At 39.8% G+C, this 22,045-nt stretch overlaps 1 protein-coding gene across 2 annotated transcripts; it reads right to left on the bottom strand.

The window, feature by feature from the left end:
* Window positions 1-8,406: 8,406 nt before the first annotated feature.
* On the bottom strand, window positions 8,407-21,559 carry GEM (GTP binding protein overexpressed in skeletal muscle). 2 transcript variants are annotated; one of them, XM_058178255.1, is made up of 5 exons: window positions 19,577-19,667; window positions 18,274-18,634; window positions 13,973-14,049; window positions 11,295-11,499; window positions 8,407-10,610 (listed from the first exon to the last, which is right to left on the bottom strand). In XM_058178255.1, exons 2-5 carry the CDS (start codon window positions 18,614-18,616, stop codon window positions 10,333-10,335), a joined length of 903 nt encoding a protein of 300 aa, XP_058034238.1. In that variant the 5' UTR covers window positions 18,617-18,634; window positions 19,577-19,667; the 3' UTR covers window positions 8,407-10,332. The 2 variants fall into 2 exon arrangements, with proteins under 2 accessions (XP_058034238.1, XP_058034237.1); XM_058178254.1 differs by lacking the exon at window positions 19,577-19,667 and adding an exon at window positions 21,372-21,559 and having other exon boundaries at window positions 8,408-10,610.
* Window positions 21,560-22,045: the final 486 nt, after the last annotated feature.

The following is a 22,045-nucleotide window of genomic DNA, read 5'->3' as shown; positions in this document are numbered from 1 at the left end:
TCTACCTTCTTTAAAAATAGAGGCACTGGTCTACTCGCTGCCTACAGCGCTGATCAGCTGTAGTGCGACCCTTTGAGTGCCGCGACAGTCATTTAAGGCCATTTGCAGCTATATCACCACCGAGAGCTTCAGGGACAGAGAAGAGGAACAGCAAGGCGTGGGCGGGGGGGGGAGGGCAGGGATTTTTGCTACTGGTTCTCCAAGCTACCTGCTCCCATCGCTACCGGATCGCACGATCCAGTCCAAACTGGGAACATTTCACCCCTGCTCTGCCTTCTGCAAAATAGACAACCCCATAGCCTGCAACAAATTCAAGGATCTGATAGGATCACTCAAGGCAACCTAACAGGAGAAATGTGTGCTTAGTCAGCATAAAAGAAAAGTGCACTCTAAGCATGAGAGGAGGATGAACTGAGAAAGAGAAAGTCTTCTGTTTCTGAACTCCAGAAACCGTTGCTACCCAGTTCCGATGACTCAGAGGTAAGCCTGAAACTACCTTGCTTCTCTACACTTTTCTGTTCCCCACTAACTCATGTAAATCAGTCAATAAATAATATGAAAAATAGTTGCTTGTATTATTTAATTATATAAGTGACTAAGGAATTATTTAAATAAGTTAGGACTTAGTGAAGTAATTACTGTGGTGGTGCAGTGGTTAGAATGCTAATTCTGCTGACTGCCGGCTTTCAGCAATTGGGCAGTTCGTTTCTCACCGGTTCAAGGTTGACTTAATCTTTCATCCTTCTGAGGTCAGTAAAATGAGGACTCAGATTGTTGGGGAAAATATGCTGACTCTGTAAACCGCTTAGAGAGGATTGTAAAGCAGTATATAGTTCTAAGTGCTATTGCTATTGCTATTCCAGGCCATCAAGAAAACATCTAATTTTTCTTACACCTGCTTGTATATACACAAACATACAGACCAGAAGGACCTTCTGCTGATATAATAAGAGAGTTAGAAGGGATCTTGGAGGTCTTCTAGTCCAACCCCCTTGTTGTGACCGAAGCCCAAGTAGTGATTACCAAACACAATTCAGGCCTGGTCAAACTTATTTTATTAGAACAGCTGAGAATTAATTCATTCTCAGCTTAGTCCAAAACAAATTCTTTACAAACAGTCCTTCGGCCTTATCACCAATCTTTGTTGTCTTTGGCAACCTGCCAAAGGCTTTTCTTGGCAAAACCAGCACAAAGTTCAAGAGATGTTGAAAAGAAGCAATGGAATCAATGCTGTTTTTCTGCAAAGAACCCAATGGCTCGTTGCTGCTTTTTTAAGCCTTATGGGAGTGGCCAATCATCTTCTGGCTTTACTCCTGAGTCGTCCTTTTTGCTTCAGCTGCTCTTGCCTTCTGGCAGCTCTTTGCATGCGTGCACTAGGAACAGGCTCCTCCTGTTCTTCTGCTTCTCTGCGGTCTGCCTCTGGAGGCTCCGGAGTCCACACTCCCAGATGGCCCTGGCCCCATCTCTGCCTCCGACGCAGAGCCCTTGTCCGGGCCTTTCCCTGACTCCAGGACTGGACCATTGTCCTCCCCAGCCACCTCACTATCCAATTCTGCTGCCAGGTCCGCAGGCTGCTGGTGGACCACAACACTACTGATCAAGCAGGAGATCTAAACCATAGTGAAGGACCTCTATAGAAAAACCTCAGGAGCTTTCTTTCAGTTTATACTGAGTCAAGAATGACTTGCAACATACTGTTTGGGGCAAAAATGCCCAACCTGAAATGACAGGATTTCTTGGTGAGAGAAATCATCTTTGTGTAGAAAGTGCCAAGTTCAACTCCTGGCCTCTCCAGTCAAAATAATCCAATAGGAGGTCATGGGAAGCAGCCTCTGCAAGAAACTTCAGAAAGTTGCTAGAAATGTGGTATTTTGGAATGTAATGGAATGCATCTCTGTGGACTTGTAAATTCTTCATATACACCAAACTATATAAACTCAGCTGTAGATATGTTTTACAAGGACATTCTGTAAGTAGGATAAAAATGAATCCTTGAGACATATTGGGAAGGAGGAAATCTCACAAATGATGGCGAATATACTTGTCCCAAGATAATGTTGCAGGATCCAATCTGGGTTGGTCCTGAGGATGGGCTCCAGCATGAGTCCGAAAGCTCGGAAGGCTAAACCTCTGGTCCCAGTGACCAACCCAGACTGGATCCTGCAGGAGAAAAACTTTTCAGTATGGTGAGTTTGTTAAGAAACAACTATTGAAAATGTATAGTGGTTTATAGAACCATACACCTGGAGGGTCCCTCAGACATCATCTAGTGCCATTGGCTGTGAGGGCAACAATATGAGGGCAACAATAATAGGTAGCCATACCAGTGGTGGGTTTCAAATTTTGTTACTACTGGTTCTATGGGTGTGGCTTGGTGGGCATGGCAGGGGAAGGATACTGCAAAATCCCCATTTCCTGATCCCCAATCAGATGGGATTCAGCAGGCAGAGAATAGATGGGGGCAGGGGCAGTCAGAGGTGATATTTACTGGTTCTCCGAACCACTCAAAATTTCCGCTACCGGTTCTCCAGAACTGGTTAGAACCTGCTGAAACCCACCTCTGAGCCATACAGCTTCTATTCCGAAATATCCAACAAAGAATGGTCCATCATCTTCCAAGGCAGTGTGTTCCATAAACAGTTGGAAGTGCTGTTACTTAGAACAGAAACAGAACAGGATCATATTGAAATGCATAGCCCTCCAGCACACAAAATATTGTTGTATGCACCTTCTGGCATTCCTTACCATGGTCCACACTAATTTTGAGCTCTGGGAACCATAGCTCAGCAATAAATGGCAAACCTCAGATTCCCCTTCTTCCTTGTTTGCTACGAGAAAAAAATATCCCTATAGTAGAGAAATTCTGCTAGAGATATTGTGGAGATTTGGCATAGAAAATGTTTTAAAGACTTTTTAATGTGAAAAATCTCAGAGGGACACACTGATGGGTTAAGGAATAAAGCCAGCACATTTTTGGTCATATGTTTCTGGGGAACACACAGTCTCTTAATGTCAACCTACTACAATGTTATCAGGGATGTGGTGGCTCAGTGGCTAAGACGCTGGGTGAGCTCCCATTACTTGTCCCAGCTTCTGCCAATCTAGCAGTTTGAAAGCACATAAAAAATGCAAGTAGAAAAATAGGGACCACCTTTCGTGGGAAGATAACAGCATTCTGTGCGCCTTTGGCATTTAGTCATGCCGGCCACATGACCACAGAGACATCTTTGGACAGTGCTGGCTCTTTGGCTTTGAAACAGAGATGAGCACCGCCCCCTAGAGTCAGGAACGACAAGCACATATATGTGAGGGGAATCTTTACCTTTACAATGTTGGCCAACTTTTTCCAATCATGAATTACTAAATAAATGTTAAGAAATTAGGGGATCACCCAGTTAACCAAACAATTCCTTCTATAGTTTTATCTTTAAGAGCATAGGAGTTCATGTTTTATTTTGCACTAAAAATTAATCCAAAATTAAATATTTAATTTCTGCTTGATTTTATATCGATGCCAAGATAACAATTCTTTGCACAAATTTTCCCAGGAATAAGGAGCTGGGGTGAGCGGATCTTTATCCAGTGAAATCCCATTAATACGTATGCATTGCAATTTTTTCTATTTAGATTTTTCTTTTTATATTGCTTTAATTAAATTCCAGTTCCACTAAGCAAAGCATGCAGAGATTTTCAGTAAAATCTGAAAATGGGCTGTGGTGGCTCAGGTTGTAAGATAGCCTGTTATTAAAACACAGCAGTCTGCAATTACTGCAGGCTCGAATCCCACCAGGCCCAAGGTTGACTCAGCCTTCCATCCTTTATAAGGTAGGTAAAATGAGGACCCAGATTGTTGGGGGGGCAATAAGCTGACTTTGTAAATATACAAATAGAATGAGACTATTGCCTTACACACTGTAAGCCGCCCTGAGTCTTCAGAGAAGGGCGGGATATAAATGTAAATTAAAAAAAAACACAAAAAAAACCTATACATTATATATATTGTACTCACATGGTTATTTACATTACCTTTTACTTTATACATATTTAACTCATTGAAACTTATACTGCTCCAATCCATAAGGACCTTGAATGACCTATATTTTTAGTAAACCAGTTTCCAATCACTGAATTTCACAATTTAGTTAGTCACTGATGGATATTAGGAGGTTATAATGGATCACTAGTAGACATCTAACAGCAGTGTTCTAGTATTTAAGGGTTGCCGCAAAGAAGAGGGAGGTCAGCTTATTTTCCAAAGCACCAGAAGGCAAGACAAGAAACAATGGATGGAAACTAATCAAGGAGAGAAGCAACCTATAACTAAAAAGAAATTTCCTGACAGTGAGAACAATTAACCAGTAAAATGGCTTCCATCCAGAAATTGTGAATGCTCCATCACTGGAGATTTTTAAGAAGAAACTGGACAATCATTTTTCTGAAATGGTATAGGGTTTCCTGCTTTGAGCAGGAACCTTTCAATTCTGTTATTCTGTAATTCTGTGATCTATGGACTGAGAGAGAGTGACTGAGCCAAAGCCACCCAGCTGGCTTTGATGGCTAAGGTGGGACTAGAACTCACAGTCTCCTGGTTTCTAGCCTGGTTGCCTTAACTACTAGAGCAAACTTGCTTTTCATCATGGATTTGAGTTTCTTGTGCATCTGTTTTAAGGTATGTAAAAGCATTGCAGATATATATGGTATAAGTTGAGGACTACCTGTAATTATAATAAATAGAAGCTATTGTTTGATTTAGCTGAGGTTAGGCAAGAAAAATGAAAATCTGTCTTTAAGGCAGTATTTCTCAACTTCTGCACTTTTAACATGTTTGGATTTCACCTGCACACATGGCTGGGTGTGGAATTCTGAGCATTGAAGTCCTACATCTTAAAGTTGTTGAGGTTGAAAAATATTGTTTTAAAGGAACTTTTCCCAAACCAGCATCATCCATTGGAGCCTCCAAAATTCTTATCCTTAGTATTTCACTATGTACAGATTCTAGGGAAATACTGCTGTGCTGTCACATTAATCTCCTGTACTATAATCTTCATCATAACTCACAAACATGCACTTCAAGGGGAATTGTTAGAGAGTGAATTGTTGTGTCACGTACTCCAGATAAGAACCATACCCACCCACAGGATGATACCTTTGAACAAGTTTTCATTCCTAGCCATATCCAGGACAAAAGTCACTGTAACTCAGACCGTAACTATGACTCAGATACTGAAGAATCACTTGAAAGACATGGTCAGGTCAGGCCTTCCAGGTTCAGTTGGTCGTTTCTAGTTACCCACCTTTCAGAAAATACCAGTAATTTGGCTCATATTTTGCTTGTCTGTAAAAATAAACCACAGCAATCTGACTCATGGATAAGGCTGCTAAATCATAAGTTACGGTTTATATATCCAAAGATAATTCTTGAGATTATTCAAATTAGAGTTCTTAATAACTGTTTGTGATGGCAATCTCTCCAGATCAAAAATATAACATAAATAGGTGTTGTGGAGTCCAGTTTGTTTGGTAGGGTTAGATATATTATGTCCCAATTACTATACCACCCCCTATCTTTTCTTCATAATCTCTTCATTTCAAAGTGGCTTTGAGAGGAAAAAATAGCCTTCAAGCTATTTATGCATAGCATGATATTTGGTTTTCATCTGAAAGCCTTTCTAAGTGGAAAATATGTTAAATAGAATGAGGTAGATATTATACCGATATTAAAATACAGTTTCCAATTACTTTTACGATGCTAAATGGAATGTGTTTTAATATTCCAGGAAAGTCAACAATCAACCCTTACTAAAGTAAATAGAAACAAACCTAGAAGCAAACGAAGTAATAACCAAAAGCCAACATGGGTTTGTCAAAAACCGATCATGCCAGACTAATCTTATTGCATTCTTTGACAAAATGACAAAATTAGTGGACCAGAGGAATGCTGTCGATATAATTTACTTGGACTTCAGTAAAGCATTTGATAAAGTAGACCATAACCTACTACTAGATAAAGTAGAAAAATGTGGGTTAGACAGCACCATCACCAGATGGATTCGTAACTGGCTGACCAACCACACTCAACGTGTAGTCCTCAATGGAACTACATCCACATGGAGGGAAGTATGCAGTGGAGTACCCCAAGGCTCTGTTTTAGTCCCAGTACTCTTCAACATCTTCATCAATGACTTCGACGAGGGGATACATGGGGAACTCATCAAATTTGCAGATGACACCAAGCTGGCAGGAATAGCCAACACTCCAGAAGATAGGCTCAAGATACAGAAGGATCTTGACAAACTTGAACATTGGGTGCTATCTAACAAAATAAGGTTCTACATTTAGGCAAAAAAAAACCAAAATGCACAGGTACTGTATATGTGGTACCTTGCTCAATAGTAGCAACTGTGAGAGGGATCTTGGAGTCGTAGTGGACAACTATTTAGATATGAGCCAGCAGTGTGCAGAAGCTGCCAAAAAAGCCAATACAGTTCTGGGCTGCTTAAACAGAGGGATAAAATCAAGAACATGTGAAGTGTTAATACCACTTTATAATGCCTTGGTAAGACCACACTTGGAATAATCCATTCAGTTTTGATTGCCACGATGTAAAAAAGATGTTCAGACTCTAGAAAGAATGCAGAGAAGAGCAACAAAGATGATTAGGGGACTGGAGGCTAAAACATATGAAGAACGGTTGCAGGAACTCAGTATGTCTAGTTTAATGAAAAGAAGGACTAGGGGAGACATGATAGCAGTCTTCCAATATCTCAGGGGTTGCCACAAAGAAGAGGGACTTAAACTATTCTCCAAAGCACCTGAGGGTAGGACAAGAAGCAATGGGTGGAAACTAATCAAGGAAAGAAGCAACTTAGAACTAAGGAGAAATTTCCTGACAGTCAGAACTATTGATCAGTGGAACAACTTGCCTGCAGAAGTTGTGAATGCTCCAACAATGAAAATTTTTAAGAAAATGTTGGATAACCATTTATCTGAAATGGTGTAGGGTTTCCTGCCTGGGCAGGGGGTTGGACTAGAAGACCTCCAAGGTCTCTTCCAACTCTGTTATTTTATTCTATTCTACCTTCAAGTTCCCTTCCAACTCTTTTAATCTGTTTGCTATTTGTTTATATTTCACTTATTCTACAAAATGAGCTCATGCTGCCTTGGAAAGTTTTTAGTTCCTGCGTTTAGATAATAAATCTGTTGGTCTAAATGCAGATATGTAGAGCCAGAAGAGCAAAAGGACAGCTTCCCTCATCATGGCAAATGCTTCATCTGTAGCTGATCTTCTGTATCAAGGAGAGGTGAAAAGATCACCAGGTTATCTGACCTAGAGCATGAAGCTAGTGAGGAAAAAATGGCAAGTGAATGTGTTTATCCAAATCCATATTTTCTGTTTTTCTGTCTAGGAGATGACTTCAGGCATGGAATTTTTAGGAAGCTGAGAGAAGAGGTTGAGTTTTCTTCCTAATATTGAATTAATGTTAATAATATACTTTATTTTTATGTATTGCTAAATTATATTTAATAATAAGTATGTTTATTTATTAAATTTATATGGCTGCCCAACTCACATAACAGTGACTCCAGACAATTTACAATATTAAAAACCCAACAACATAAAAACCAATGAAACCCCACCCCAATCCACCCGATGGCAACAATATCATTTTCAAATCAACCACTTGATCAGCTCCATCTCTATTCATGGTCCCCATACCCACCTACATAACCATATCTTCAGAGTCTTTCAGAAAAGCAACAAGCAAGCTGGGAGCCAATTGTCCCTCAGAAATGATCGAGAAGTCCTTTTTTATGGTCCCAGCAGAAGTACATCCCTAATAGATGGGACCTGCAACATATCCTGCCTTCCTGTTCTGCTGGGCTGAGTAGATGTAATAGGGAAGAGGCAGTCATAGTAGATAACAGATGTAAATGTGATAATTAAATAACTCACAGTATAAAATGAACACAGTATGTTATGCTTGTCAGCTGGAAAGTCAACAGATTCAACAGGGTGAATTCCCGTTGTTGTTAGCTGCGAAGTCATGTCCGACCCATCGCGACCCCATGGACAACATTCCTCCAGGCCTTCCTGTCCTCTACCATCCTTTGTTGTCCATTTAAGCTCACACCTACTGCTTCAGTCACTCCATCCAGCCACCTCACTCTCTGCCGTTCCCTTCTTCTTTTGCCCTCAATTGTTCCCAGCATTAGGCTCTTCTCCAGTGAGTCCTTCCTTCTCATTAAGTGGCCAAAGTATTTCAGTTTCATCTTCAGGATCTGGCCTTCGAGATCCCATTACTTGCTTTTAATGACTGAAAACTTTTGTTTAAATTAATTTATTTATTAAATTTATAATTTTTAAACTGAGAGTTCACAATTTAAGAAACAAATTACAAATACGAAGGGTTAAGTACACTGATCATCTTTTAGAACTAGTGAATATATAAGCTGCTTTTGGTAGATCCGCATGTTGATATTGTATTACATAAAAGTAAAAAACCAGATATTTTCCTGTGTGAACTAAACTTTCATCACACCATTAAAGAAGGAACATTTGAGATTTAATTTCAAAAGCAATGAAATATTTTATTGATTTTTAAGGTATGTAAATAAACGTTGCTTAATCCAAAAGCTAATAGAAAACAGTAACAAAAACCAACAGTTTCTAAAGAAATCGTTTAATAAATATATTTCAATACTACATTTTCCACAGTCCTATCTCTCCCTTCTTCGAGCTCACCTATTGAAAATACAATTAATAATTGAACGATAATAAATATAAAAGTAATGTCATAAACAGTTGTTTTGAGCACAAACTCTCTTTTTGGTTTTTACTAAAAAGCAATCCACCTTCTCAAAAATTTACATCTCACCCTTGAGTTTCATTCTCAGGATCTACCATTCCTACCATAACATTGCTGTAGGGTGACACAAGCAAAAGTTGATTTGCAGTAATTTACAGCAAAAACTGAACTGAATTCAGACAGGAATTCCCCTTCACGCGTGAGCTAATGTCCTCCCCTTTCCTGAGCGTGTCTGGCTTTAACATGCTGTTTTTAGGAATTCTGAATGGCTCGAGAGAGAAATAAGAAAATATTTATTCTATAATTACGCAATTAAAATTCCCAACATTCTTTATTATCGGTATTCAGACTAATTCTCCATATTGGATCACAACAGCATAAGCATCTCTTGATAATTAACCCTACCATATTAAGGAGTGCCAGTTTGGTGTAGTTATTAAGGCACCTGCTAGAAATTGAGAATCTGTGAGTGCTTGTCCCGCCTTAGGTACATAGCCAGCTGGGTGATCTTGGCCAACCATTCGGTATTAGCCCTTGGAAGGAGGCAATGGCATACCACTTCCAAAATCCTGCCAAGAAAAATGCAGGGACTTTTTCTGACAGTCCCCAGGAGTCAATGCTGACTCAAAGGCACATGTGCCCATACCACATCAAGATATTTTCTCCCTGCCTCTTCAGTGGTCCCCTTAATTGAATGGTGCTATGCTGTAGCAACTGCTGGTTTGTGATGGATGTGCTTTTATTTCAGAGGTAGCTATGCTTTGATGGTTTCATTTGGCAGCAAGGAGGCAAGGAGGCGGGATAATACAAAAGCCAGAAAGAATTGAATTTGATATCAGATCTGTGGCAATGCCTGCCTACTTTATCTTTTAGAATCTCAGGCTGCAAAGCAACATGCAGGTGCAATTAGGAAGATGATCAGAATACAAATGGACACAGGGCCAGTAGGGCAGGAAGTGAATGGATTTAGAATTGGGACAGTGTTGACTTCATGACAATAACCATCAATGGGTGGCCGGCTTTAGCGGTCCTAGTGATCCAAGCATCTGATTATCTGCTGCTGCTGCTGCTGCTGCTGCTGCTGCTGCTGCTGCTGCTGCTGCTGCTGCTGCTATCTAGCCACTGCAACAGATGATATTGTAAGAATAAGACTTAGCAGTGCACACTTAAGAAAAGCAACTGGTTGGTTTGGAAGAAGGCAACTATAGGAGTTCCCCTTTCCATAGGAAACTGGTTGTGTTTTTTCAGGCTCATCTTACTATATTGTTTGGAATGTTCTTTCAGAGAGCATAAAAATGCTGTTCCCAATCCAGTGCGCTCATATAAACCAAACATATAGATGACATTCCTTCTTCCATGCATGAGGCCATGCTTACTGTATTGCAGGCATACACCATCACAGTAATCACAATTGTGATTCCAGATCAGCTGTGTTGACCAATCTAATATAGATTGATTTTTCTCAGTTCTGGAGATTATGTGGCATATTTGTGATAGATAAAAGTCTGGATGTGTCCCCAAGTTCCTAAAGGACAGAGAGATCATGGCAAGATTTGGACTTCAGTTTGAAAGCCATATTCTTGTTTTTTCGGGCTACAATCTTCCCCCAGAATCGCCTCGCCTTCTTAGGGATGGTCTCTTTTCTCTTTTGATATGCCAGCCTCTTCTCGTTCTTTTCTCTGCTGTCCCTTCTCAGACGAACTTGACGTACGATGCCTTCAAACAGCTCCCTGACATTATGCTGTACAGCTGCTGAGGTCTCAATGAACTTACAATCAAAGACTACGGCACAGGCTCGGCCCTCTGGAAAATATTTGAATACAAAATAATTCAGAAGTATTAATAGTGCTCTTCAATCTTAGAAACTTTAATATATGCGGACTTCGATTCCCAAAATCTCCTAAAAAAGCAAAACACGGACTTAAAAGATAAAATGTCTCCCTGCATGAAGTTAGTTTCAATAGTGCCACTTCACTACAAGTACTCCTTGACTTATGACCACAACTGAGCCCAAAATTTCTGTTGCTGAGACCGTTGTTGAGTAAGTTTTGCCCCATTTTATGATCTTGCTTACCACACTTGCTAAGTGAATCACTGCAGTTGTTAAGTTAGTAACAGAGTCGTAAATCTGGCTTCCCCATTGACTTTGCTCGTCAGAAGGTTGATAAAGATGATCACACGATCTGGGACATAAATATGAACCAGTTGCCAAGCATCTGAATCTTGATCACGTGACCATGGGGATGCTGCAGTGGTCATAAGTGTGAAAAACTTTTTTCAGTGCCATTTTAACTTCAAATGGTCACTAAACAAACTGTTGCAAGTCAAGGACTACTTGTACTGTCAATGAATTCCCTTTTGGAATTCAAAACACCTCTACCATCCCCCACTCATCATTGTTGTGCAAACAGGTCATGATGTAGATACGTCTACAATCACAGCATCTAAAGAGTTGAAGCAAAAATATTTGAAGAGAAACATCCTTACCTGAAACAGAAACTTCACGGCGCCTTACTAGGTCACTTTTATTGCCCACTAAAATAATAGGAAGGTCTTCCATCTTCCGTGCCCTGCGAAGCCGAATCCTTAGCTCAGATGCTCTTTCAAAGCTTGCCCGGTCCGTGATGGAATAGACAATGACATATGCATCTCCAACTTTCATGCACTGATCTTGGAGCCATCCGTTTTCATTCTACTCAAATAAGAAGAGATCTAGAGTCAGAAGTTTAGGCTTCACACCTGGAAGCCCATCATCTACAGGAGAAATACTAAATGTTGCTGGTTACTATAATCATAAAGCTTTCATTATTTTAAATGCATTGCTCATATTCGTAAACAAGCATTGTATTACAAGGTCCCTTGCATATACAATTTTGCTTTTGATTTGCAAAATCTCTTTTTCACCAAATTCAGGTGAAATGCATTCAGTACCTCAGTGGTATTCAATTTAACGGGGATTCTATCTTATAGTTAGAATTTTGAAAGCATCTGACACAAAATGGCTACTGTGGAAGACTCACCTATTACTTAAATTGCTGACATGATTCCCAAAGCATTTTGGCAATACTCCTTGTTGTTCTAGCAATGCATGTCTACAAAATAATCAGTGAATTGGATCCAGGTGTAGATATGTATAATAGGTGGTGTAAATGTCCTTCCTTGCCCTCATAATCAAATCATTCTTATAAACCTCTGAAAATGTTATGGATGGAATTCCACTCATTTAGAAAGGAATCTCTTTCTCCTTACAATTTACACCATTTCACTTTCCATTCCTTGAGCAGAATTCTCATACACTCTGTTTAGCATGTGGGAATGGACTGTGAAAGAAAGGACCTTCATTCTATTACCTTACTAAATGTGCCCAGATCTTAATCCAAGTCAATCAAGTATTTGTTTATAGGGACTTAAATTGCAACCCATAGCCCAATTAAATGGAGTCCTTCGAATGCAACTAGCCAAGATCAGTTCAGAAAAATTATTAGACATATGGTCCTACAAATGTCACTCCTTGCTTTCCAACCTGAATGGGGTAGTAATTTAAAGAATTATAATAGGGATCAAAACATACCACTGCAAATATTGACTGTTTCCCCAATGTAGAGTCTAAGGAAGTGATAAGTGTAGCAAATAGGAAGCCACTAGGAAATTTCAGGGTTGCAGGCTGGCCAGAGCGTCCCAGAAGAAGTATAGAACAAGTGAAAATGAGCCTGGCTCTCACTCATAGCTATGGCATACCTCCCATTTGAGGCCACGGTGATTTATTAGCTTAGTAATAAATGAAAGAGTTTATAAGCTTTAACTTTAGCCAGAATTATTGGTTGTGTCTTGTCCGCTAGAAGTAACATTTATTTAACACCTGCAATTAAGAGGCAGAAGGGACCAATCTGATCTCAAACGTCTCCTATATAGAAGAACTAACAAGTAGTAGCTTTGACACTCAGCTAAGATATGTTGCAAACAAACCCATTACTGGAATCAAAGAAAGCAACACAATATTTAGCTTAAGCAATCATTGTAGAGGTGTCCAGACAAAGATGTAGAGGTAAATAAAGCTCATTATTAGCATCTTAAAAAACAACACAATGGTAGTGAATTTATATGATTAGAATTAAATAAATAATGGAGTATTATGGGATGGCTTTGTTTTGTACACATGTGTGACTGTCATGTAACTTTGTAACCAGTTAGGGATTCTCCTATTTTTGTTCCCGCTATTAAATTGTATAAAAGTGACCTGATTTTTGGCATGATCCTTGGGCAAAAGCCGAGGAGCATCCTCTTCTTCTACTGTAGACCAATAAAAGAGTTTTGTATTTCTTTAATCCCATGTGGACATTGACTTTTTCAAACCTGGTTCCCATACCTAGCTAGCTTTCTGGCCAACAGAAGTGAATGGCAAATTGCTTTTGCATTTAACACGGATGGACCCATGTAGTGGTCAGTTTGACAGCATATTTACTTTTATCTCTAATACTTACTCAGAGTTTAATCTTAATTTAAACAAAGTTGTGTATTAAAACAGGGATAAGCAAAGTAGTTTTCAATTTGGAAATGCAAGATTGTAACTACATGTACACCCACCACACACTTCCCAATATACCAAATATCAAGCAGTAGTACTTAAAAGAAAATTAAAAACTTGTTTATAGTCTGCTGGAAAGCAGGGAAGGGACTAGCCATTTCCAAACTGGAAGAAAATCTATAGCCCTGGTGCTGTGTGGAAAAAATAGCAGCCTGATCTTAGTTAGAACTGAGAGCTGGTTATTCAAAACTGGTCTCAAATTTCTTAACTGGTCACTTTGTGCCATCATAACCTTCAGGAACAACAAAATAAGTACTTTCAGGCTTTCAGCCAACACACACACACACACACACACACAGTATCCAATCTAAAAACTGTGAATTTAATTCTTAAATGCAGTCTCTCCCTGCACACAAAGTAAAAATTTCATTCAAGAAGTAACTGGTGGCCACACAGAGGATTCCTGAAGTTTGACTTCTCAATATTTCTAACTGTGCTTGCAACTAAATTTAGGGATTCTTTAAAAAAGAATGCATTTATGTAACTATGTATTTCGCTCATCAGAATTAAAGAATGAGAATATACACATGAACATAGGGCAATAAAAACTTCTGCCTCACAAAATGGTATTGCATACTACCTTGTTTTCCCAAACGTCCAAAAGCATTATGTTTGCACTTTCTCCATCCACCTGCAAAGTTCGTTCGTAGGTGTCTTCTAGAATGGAGAACACAAAAATATGTGATATTCTTTTAGTTTTTCTTGTTACTAGGTAACTAAGAGTTTAATGTGAGGCAAAGGAAAGGTTAGAAAGGTAAAGATTCCCCCTTCGGCAGAAATTAAATAAATCATCCATAGCCTGTTGATTGCGGATGCCATACCAAAAAAGAAGTACTTCAGGTGGGAAAAATTAGGTAGACGTTTAAGTTTAACAAAACTCTTCATCAATTGTATCTCTCCATTTTAACCAACAAAATGTGCTCTATGTCAGGGATCTCCAACCTTGGCAACTTTAAGACTTGTGGACTTCAACTCCCAGAATCCCTCAGCCAGCAAAGTAAAGCTGGCTAAAGAATTCTGGGAGTTAAAGTCCACAAGTCTTAAAGTTGCCAAGGTTGGAGATCCCTGCTCTATGGAACAAAATCAAGAATAAAACATTTTTTCTGCATTGGGAACCATGCTTAACACTTGAGTAGCCAACAAGGAGATACACACAAGTATCTGGAGATGGGGCTCCCATAAATCAACTTTAAATTTCATATTATCCACATTTAATTAAAATTAGATGCAATGTCTAGAACCCCCAACCAAGCATGCAATAATGTTTTCTTCAATTCCATTAAAAAAACCCACCATGATTAAAGAAACATTTGGAGGAGGCCTCTGTCTGTCAATTTTTTGTATCTTGGACTTCATTCTAACTGAGGTCTGATACAAGATAAGGCATAATTTTCAACTGATTCTTTCACAGTGAGAAAAATTATTTTGGGAATTTTTTTGGGTTGCATTTGAAATAAATAATCTCCAGATACCAAATCAGAAAATATAGATTCACTGCTGTTATCTATCAACAGGGCAGGTAAATCTATTTTGACTGTATTTCATGCCTGTTCTTTCCACTCCAGGCCATCACACCAGACAAATGTTGCAGGGAGGGGAATTGTTACATCTGACATTCTTATATCAGACTCTGGCAAAGTTCTGAACATTTCCATGAGTTCCAGAATTGTATAATTTATTATACAATTTCCATGATAGAAAAAAAAAAGACGAAGCCTACAAGAAAAAATGACCGTGTTGACTTTTTGCTGGAGTTCTCTTTCTCCTAAGTAGGACAAGAAGAGTAGAAAGAAGATCCAAAAGGAAAAAAATAAATAAAGCAAACATGACTTTTTGACCCCCGTGGGAGCTGCAGGCAGTCCTGGAGGCTCCAGTTAGGCTTAGTAATGGAAAATATTTGTTTTCACTCAATTTATGGGTGAGCAGGCATTACAGCTGTAAGTTTTATTCTGGAGCAAAAGTACATAGATTCAAGGGGGTGGCTTTTTTCAGAAAAAGTTTGACTGATCCTACATAGAGTACCAACAAATTAGCAATCCTCTTCCTTATATTTTTATTATATTTTTATGCTTCTTAAAGCAGGGGTGAAATCCAGCAGGTTCTGACAGGTTCTGGAGAACCAGTAGCAGAAATTTTGAGCATATTATATTTTTATGCTTCTTAAAGCAGGGGTGAAATCCAGCAGGTTCTGACAGGCTCTGGAGCACCAATAGCAGAAATTTTGAGCAGTTCAGAGAAGCGGCAAATACCACCTCTGGCTGGCCCCAGAGTGGGATGGGAATGGAGATTTCCCCCCAGGTGTGGGGAGGGAATGGGGATTTTGCAGTATCCTTTCCCTGCCACGCCCACCAAGTGACACCACGCCCACCATGCCACACCCACAGAACCGGTAGTAAAAAAAATTAGATTTCACCACTGTCTTAAAGGATATTACAAGGGAGTTAAAATTCCTGATAGAGCAAAAGATTGCATGCATTTGCCTGTGCCCTACTTTGTAGCAACCTTCCCAAATTGTAAAATCCTCCAAATTGTAAAATCCTCCACTGTTATGACTACAATTCCCAGAATCCCAACAACAAACAAATGCTCAGAAGGTTCCAGTTCCATATTGCTTGAAGATGGTGCAAAAAAGATCCCCAAATCTTGGTTTCCTCTCCATCTTCTTGAATTTCTCACTCCCAATTCCAAGTGTAATCAATTTTGAAATCAGATTCTGAAGAGATTTTTTTAATCATATATACCCCACCTATAGTTCCATATGTTGCAATATAAGTTACTCATGGAATAAATAAAGTGCTTATGCTATTGAATAATTTAGGCTATTATTACTGCAGTGCCAATCTGTAAAATTTAAAATAATGCCCACCAATCACAAAAAGAAGATAGGACTTTAATTATTATATTTTTAACAAATCCATTTTAAAAGTAAATTATTGGAAGAGGGGTGTACAGTGTATGATATGCTTTTTTACATATCACATCCTTTTTTAATGAAAGGAGAATTTGAACTGTAATATAAATATTGACTTATTGAAATAATCAAATCATGCTTTAAAAATTGCAGACCAATTAATTGGGGCTATCTTTTATTTAATCCAAAGGCAAATCAATACAGTCTCCTCCAACCTGGTGCCTTCAGGAATGATGAAGTACAATACTCATCGTGCTCAGCCAAAGAATGGCTAATCAGGATTATTAGGGTTGTAGTCCAACACAGCTGGAGGATAGCAGGTTAAGGAAAACTGAAATGAGTGAATAATTTCAGCAAGCCTAATTTATTAAAAAAAATATTACAGTATACTCTAATGCAGGGTTATTTGAAAGTGGGTCCCCACCCTAAAATTCTCTGTTTTATTACATTTGACTTTGAAGGACATTTCTAGCTAGACATATATAAAGTTACACTATAGTAGTGCATTCCTTCACATGTCTACTCAGAAATATCCCCATTGAGGTTGATTCTGCCATAGTCCCAGATACATGCAAATGCAATTTCAGAATTCATCTCTGAATTCAATGCTTCCAATGCTTTTTTTAACATAAACTCTAATTTTGCTTGTTTCTAATACCTTGTCCAAATCCTGGGATAGTTCGCTTAATAGAAGTGTTTTAAAAGTATTTTAACGCCAAGTTTGTCTTCTGAGCTGATCTCATTTCTTTATTTCATATGAGATGAATAATAATGTATAGAAATCTTACTTTTCTCATATGAATACATTTCTTAATCCCATCAGCTGCTTCTATACCATTATTCTAATTTTCATATCACCTTTTTCTATAATATGTATCTTTTGAAAACTCATTAATGATGTGTCTTGCTTGAATTGAAAAGATGATGAAGCGGCTAGAATTCTGCACATGTTGAATGTTTATGAAAATTGTCCAGAGGCATTAACTCCTTCACAGCAAGTATCAGCAGCTTTTATAATCATCGCCCTTAAGACACATGATCTTAATGAAACAGTATGTGCCCAAAACTGAAACATAAGCATTTTGGTGGATTTATTAGGAAAAAACCCAACAGTTTTGATTTCTCTTTGTTTCTCATTTTTCACACTTCAAGTTCAGCTTTTCTCAAATTTGCACATTTGTCCAATTTGGTTTGTTGAGCCTGAGAATTTTCTTTTAAAGTTTGTGCTAACATTGGGATTTATTGGGGGTACATTTCTTAAAGCCTGATCTTTTTCTTCACACTGTGATCTAATGTACAAACAAGTTCTTACAAACAAGATTTCCTTACATCATGCATTTTTGAACATTGGATTTACAAATGTATACATTATTCAACTAATACCTTTTTTTAAAGGCATACTACATTAGGATGAGAGCTCAGTTTCTGTATTCATTAAAATAAGGAAAGCAAAATTGGGCCGTGGGCCGTGGTGGTTCAGGCTGTAAGATAGCCTGTTATTAAAACACAGCTGCTTGCAATTACTGCAGGTTCTAGTCCCACCAGGCCCAAGGTTGACTCAGCCTTCCATCCTTTATAAGGTAGGTAAAATGAGGACCCAGATTGTTGGGGGGGCAATAAGTTGACTTTGTAAATATACAAATAGAATGAGACTATTGCCTTACACACTGTAAGCCGCCCTGAGTCTTCGGAGAAGGGCGGGATATAAATGTAAATTTAAAAAAAAAAATTAAATGAAGTTGGCATTCCAATGCCAACTCAAAATAGCTCCTTCCAACTCCCATCTGACTCTGCCATCTTCCTTAATAGAGAATCATATTCTGAAATAACTTTGGAGGCCAAAGCATTACGACTTCAAGATCAGGAACTCTGAATTATTGTGTTTTATTTTTGCTTGTTCCCAAAGACCTCTCACCCAAAAAGTTTTAACTAAACCTGGGGGGTAGGGCGCAAGGAACAAAAACACCTACCTCCCAGAAGTTCACAATCGCTGTCCAGGCTGTCATGCACACCTGCAAAGACACTCGCAATGGTAGTTTTGCCAACTCCTTGTTCCCCTATGAGAACTACTCGATAGCAGATGTTTCCTGGCTCAGTGGAGATGACAGAATCAGAGGACTCCGATGACCAGCTTTTGCGACAATATTCTTCATGGTTGAGGGTGTACCTTTTCTGATGGTTTGCCTCTTGGGTTTCTTTCTGCACTACCAGATGCTTCCCGTCTGGTGGAACACTCCAGCGTTGTTGCTGAGGCTGCAAGGCACCACAACTACTGGCACTGTTGCGACGCATGGTGACGTTGTTCAGGGTCATGGCTCTTCTCTTTCAAGACTAGAAAACAGCAACCATGAAATGGTGAGCACCACAAGTACCAGTAGGTTGCATACATTGTCTGTCTGACATGGAGAATGCCCACAAGTGAAACCCTTCCTTAGCATGCCTGAAGGTCCTATGACAACTCGCCATGGCCAACTTGCCGCAGCCAACTTGCCATGGCCAACTCGCTGTGGCATAACTCACCCTGGCTAATTCACCACAGGACAAGAGTTACATTAATATTGAAGAAATAGTGGAATAGAATCATTAAAGAAAGGATGCCAAAGGATCAGTGGTGAAATCCAAATTTTTTTACTACCGGTTCTGTGGGTGTAGCTTGGTGGATGTGGTGTGACTTGGTGGGCGTGGCTTGGTGGGCGTGGCTTGGTAGTGTGGCAGAGGAAGGATATTGCAAAATCTCCATTCCCACCCACTCCAGGGGAAGAATTCTGCAAAATCCCCATTCCCACCCCACTCTGGGGCCAGCCAGAGGTGGTATTTGCCGGTTCTCCAAACTACTCAAAATTTCCGCTACCGGTTCTCCAGAATCTGTCAGAACCTGCTGGATTTCACCCCTGCAAAGGATGCCAATTAAATTGAACTGTTGAATTGTCCTGCAGTGAGTTGTCCCGTGATGAGTTGGCCGTAGTGAGTTGGCTGCAGCGAGTTGTCCCATTCCCTTCCTGAATATAGCTTCAAAGAGCTAAAATAGGGGAAAGATGCTCATAGCAGTGGAACTTCCTCCTTAAGAGGCAGTTGAGGGCTTGGGAATTGTAACAACTGCTCACCAATACCTCAAACTTGAATACAAAACCTGGTTTGTTTCCTCCACCTGATCATGTGACGTGTGGATGGCTGTTGCTCTGAATAAGAGTGCAGGCTAAGTGGCAGAATGGTGCCATCTAAAAAAGCCATCCAACCAAGAAACATAGTTTTACTGCATAGAAGAAAACTTACTAGAAATCCACTTATCCTGGAGGAAGAGGACAAGAAGGTCATCTTTGACAATTCTGCTTTGTTTCTGCTCCCTGTACTCCTGAAAAGCAGCCCTGCAGCCACAAGTGGGCAACAAGGCAAGGGTGGAATGTAAAATTTGTTACTATTGGTTCTGTGGGTTTGGCTTGGTGGGGGAGGGGGTAATGTGACTGGGTGGGGGTGGCCAACTTTTTTTTTTTTACTTTTAGAAGCATTTTTTCTACAACCTCTTCAGCCGAAGAGGTTGTAAAAAATGCTTTCAAAGGGTTCTGACGATCCCAGCTGAGCCACCCAATCATCAGAGGCTTTTTTTTTAACTTTTAAAAGCATTTTTTCGGGCGAAGAAAAAATGCTTTTAAAAGTAAAAAAAAAACTCTCTGATGATTGTGCAGCTCAGCTGGGCATGGGCGGGGGGGGCAGGGATTTTTGCTACCGGTTCTCTGAACCACCCGCCACCATCGCTACCGGATTGGGCGATCCAGTCAGAACCGGGAGCATTTCACCCCTGCAACAAGGTGCTACAGAAGAAAGAAGGGATGGCAAAAATCCCTGTCTCATCTAACAGTCTTTAAGAAACAGTAAGAGCATTTATTTTTTTTATTTTGTCACACAGTATATATAAGCATAAGCATGAAATAACTATATAATATATAAGCATATATATCAGCATAGGTATGTAATAACTATATTAATTGGATATAATGAAAGGAAACAATAGGACAGGAACGGTAGGCACGTTTGTGCTCTTATGCATGCCCCTTAACATACCTAAGTTACTTCCTTTTGCCCTTGAAGGATCAGTTAACGACACAAATCTTGCTATGTGGAGGAGGAAATAGTTCAAAAGTGTATCCATGCTATGTCCGTGGTGTAAAAATTCCCTTCTACTGTAAAAAGCTGTAATTCATCTCAAGAGCAGTAAGCCAGGACTATCCTCCCTTGCCTACAGATAGTTTATAACTTTGCAGGGTGGATTGTTCAGCACTGGTAAGAAACAATGCTGCGAGGTAATTCTTGAGGGCCAGGAACATTTGCAGCTACCATTTTTAGGAAAATTGCTCACCAGCTCTGGTCAAGACAACTCTTTAGACATTTGGCTTATTCAGGCTAAAGCCTGGTTCTTGGTTCTTTCTCAGCTGAAACGACACCTTTAAAGCTAACAGGCAGAATAGAAGAGAAGGCTAATGGCCCTTTTCCAAAGTGAACCTAAGAGCAGCATTCGCATAACGGCTCTCCTTCAAAGTGAGCATTTGGTCCATCATTTGGTCCCATGAACAGGAATTCCACCGCTTTGGAAGCTAAGGCATGCAAGCAAAATGATGTTCTACCTGACATTTAAGACGCAAACACTTCTCTATCATTTGCAGCTCCCTGCAAAAGCCCCAAACTTGAGATGCCCAGGGATGTAAAGAAATGCCATGCAGAAAAGCACAGACTACCATTTTCTGCCCCGCTCACAGGAACTTTCTCAAGGAAGAATAGTATCAAACGCCTGCATATTGAATATGCTTCTCGCTCATTCTAGTCAAAAATATCACTTTTAGAAAAGACAGAATCATTTTCTATAGCTATGGTCCTTTTCTCACTGTATGCAACCAATTGGACAGTTAATAATCTGAGTTCAGTGAAGAAATACAAGCTAGTTCTGATGCAACTTTTAACTTTTATTTCAAATACACCTTCCCCCCCCCCACCTTTCTTTTTGCTCTCTGTATACAAGTCTGCTTTGGTGCTTAAAAGAAGGGTTATTAATTTATTCTTGGAAAAGAAATACTACCTTGCTGGATGGTTGGTTTGTTTGCAGCCAGGTGATGATCTTGATCAGACTCCCTTAGTTCTCCAAGTATGGAACACCAGCAAATCTCCCACAGAAAATCCTTCGTCTGTTCAAGGACTGCCTCCCTTAATTCTTTCTCAACAAACCTGGTTTATATTAAGCCCATCTGATCAGAGACAGGGCTTTTCCGTGACGTCGTTGGTCTGTCCACCCAAGAGCCAGCCCACATCTGGACGGAAGCAGGCATGCAGAAAAGAGGGAAGGAGGGAGAGAGGAGGAGAGAAGTTACTGATGCTAACAAAGTGATTGGTGTGTGCTTAAGTTTTTTTCTTCTGCTTTTCTTTAAATTATCATTATGCTTGTTAAGAGCCAGTTCTGCAAGAGAAAAGCACACATGCACACAATTCCTTTCTTGGGGTGGGGGTTAATGCCACTGAAATGAACCATCTGTTTGAATCATTTTGGAGTCATTAATGCAAGTAATGTTGCACGAATCTTAATTGCTGTTGTGGTCTGCCAGCAGCCTGCGAAGCTGGCAATGGAGACAGACAGCGATGAGGCTGAGGAAGAACATGGGCCAGTCCTGGAGGCTGGGGAAGGCTCAGATGAGGGCTCTGTGTCAGAGGCAGAGGTGGGGCCAGGGCCATCAGGGAGTGAGGTGCGGACTCCAGAGC

The sequence above is a fragment of the Ahaetulla prasina genome, chromosome 3, assembly GCF_028640845.1.
Source record: "Ahaetulla prasina isolate Xishuangbanna chromosome 3, ASM2864084v1, whole genome shotgun sequence".
Taxonomy (NCBI): Eukaryota; Metazoa; Chordata; class Lepidosauria; order Squamata; family Colubridae; genus Ahaetulla; species Ahaetulla prasina.
The sequence above is the reverse complement of the archived record's forward strand: the minus strand, read 5'-3'. Positions and strand labels throughout refer to the sequence as shown.

Coding starts and splice junctions, on each gene's coding strand:
- GEM (XM_058178254.1), bottom strand. CDS start 18,616: ATGACCCTGAACAACGTCACCATGCGTCGCAACAGTGCCAGTAGTTGT. Junction 14,050..18,273: donor CGATTGTGAACTTCTGGGAG/GTAGGTGTTTTT, acceptor TCTCCATTCTAG/AAGACACCTACGAACGAACT. Junction 11,500..13,972: donor TGGACGTTTGGGAAAACAAG/GTAGTATGCAAT, acceptor TTATTTGAGTAG/AATGAAAACGGATGGCTCCA.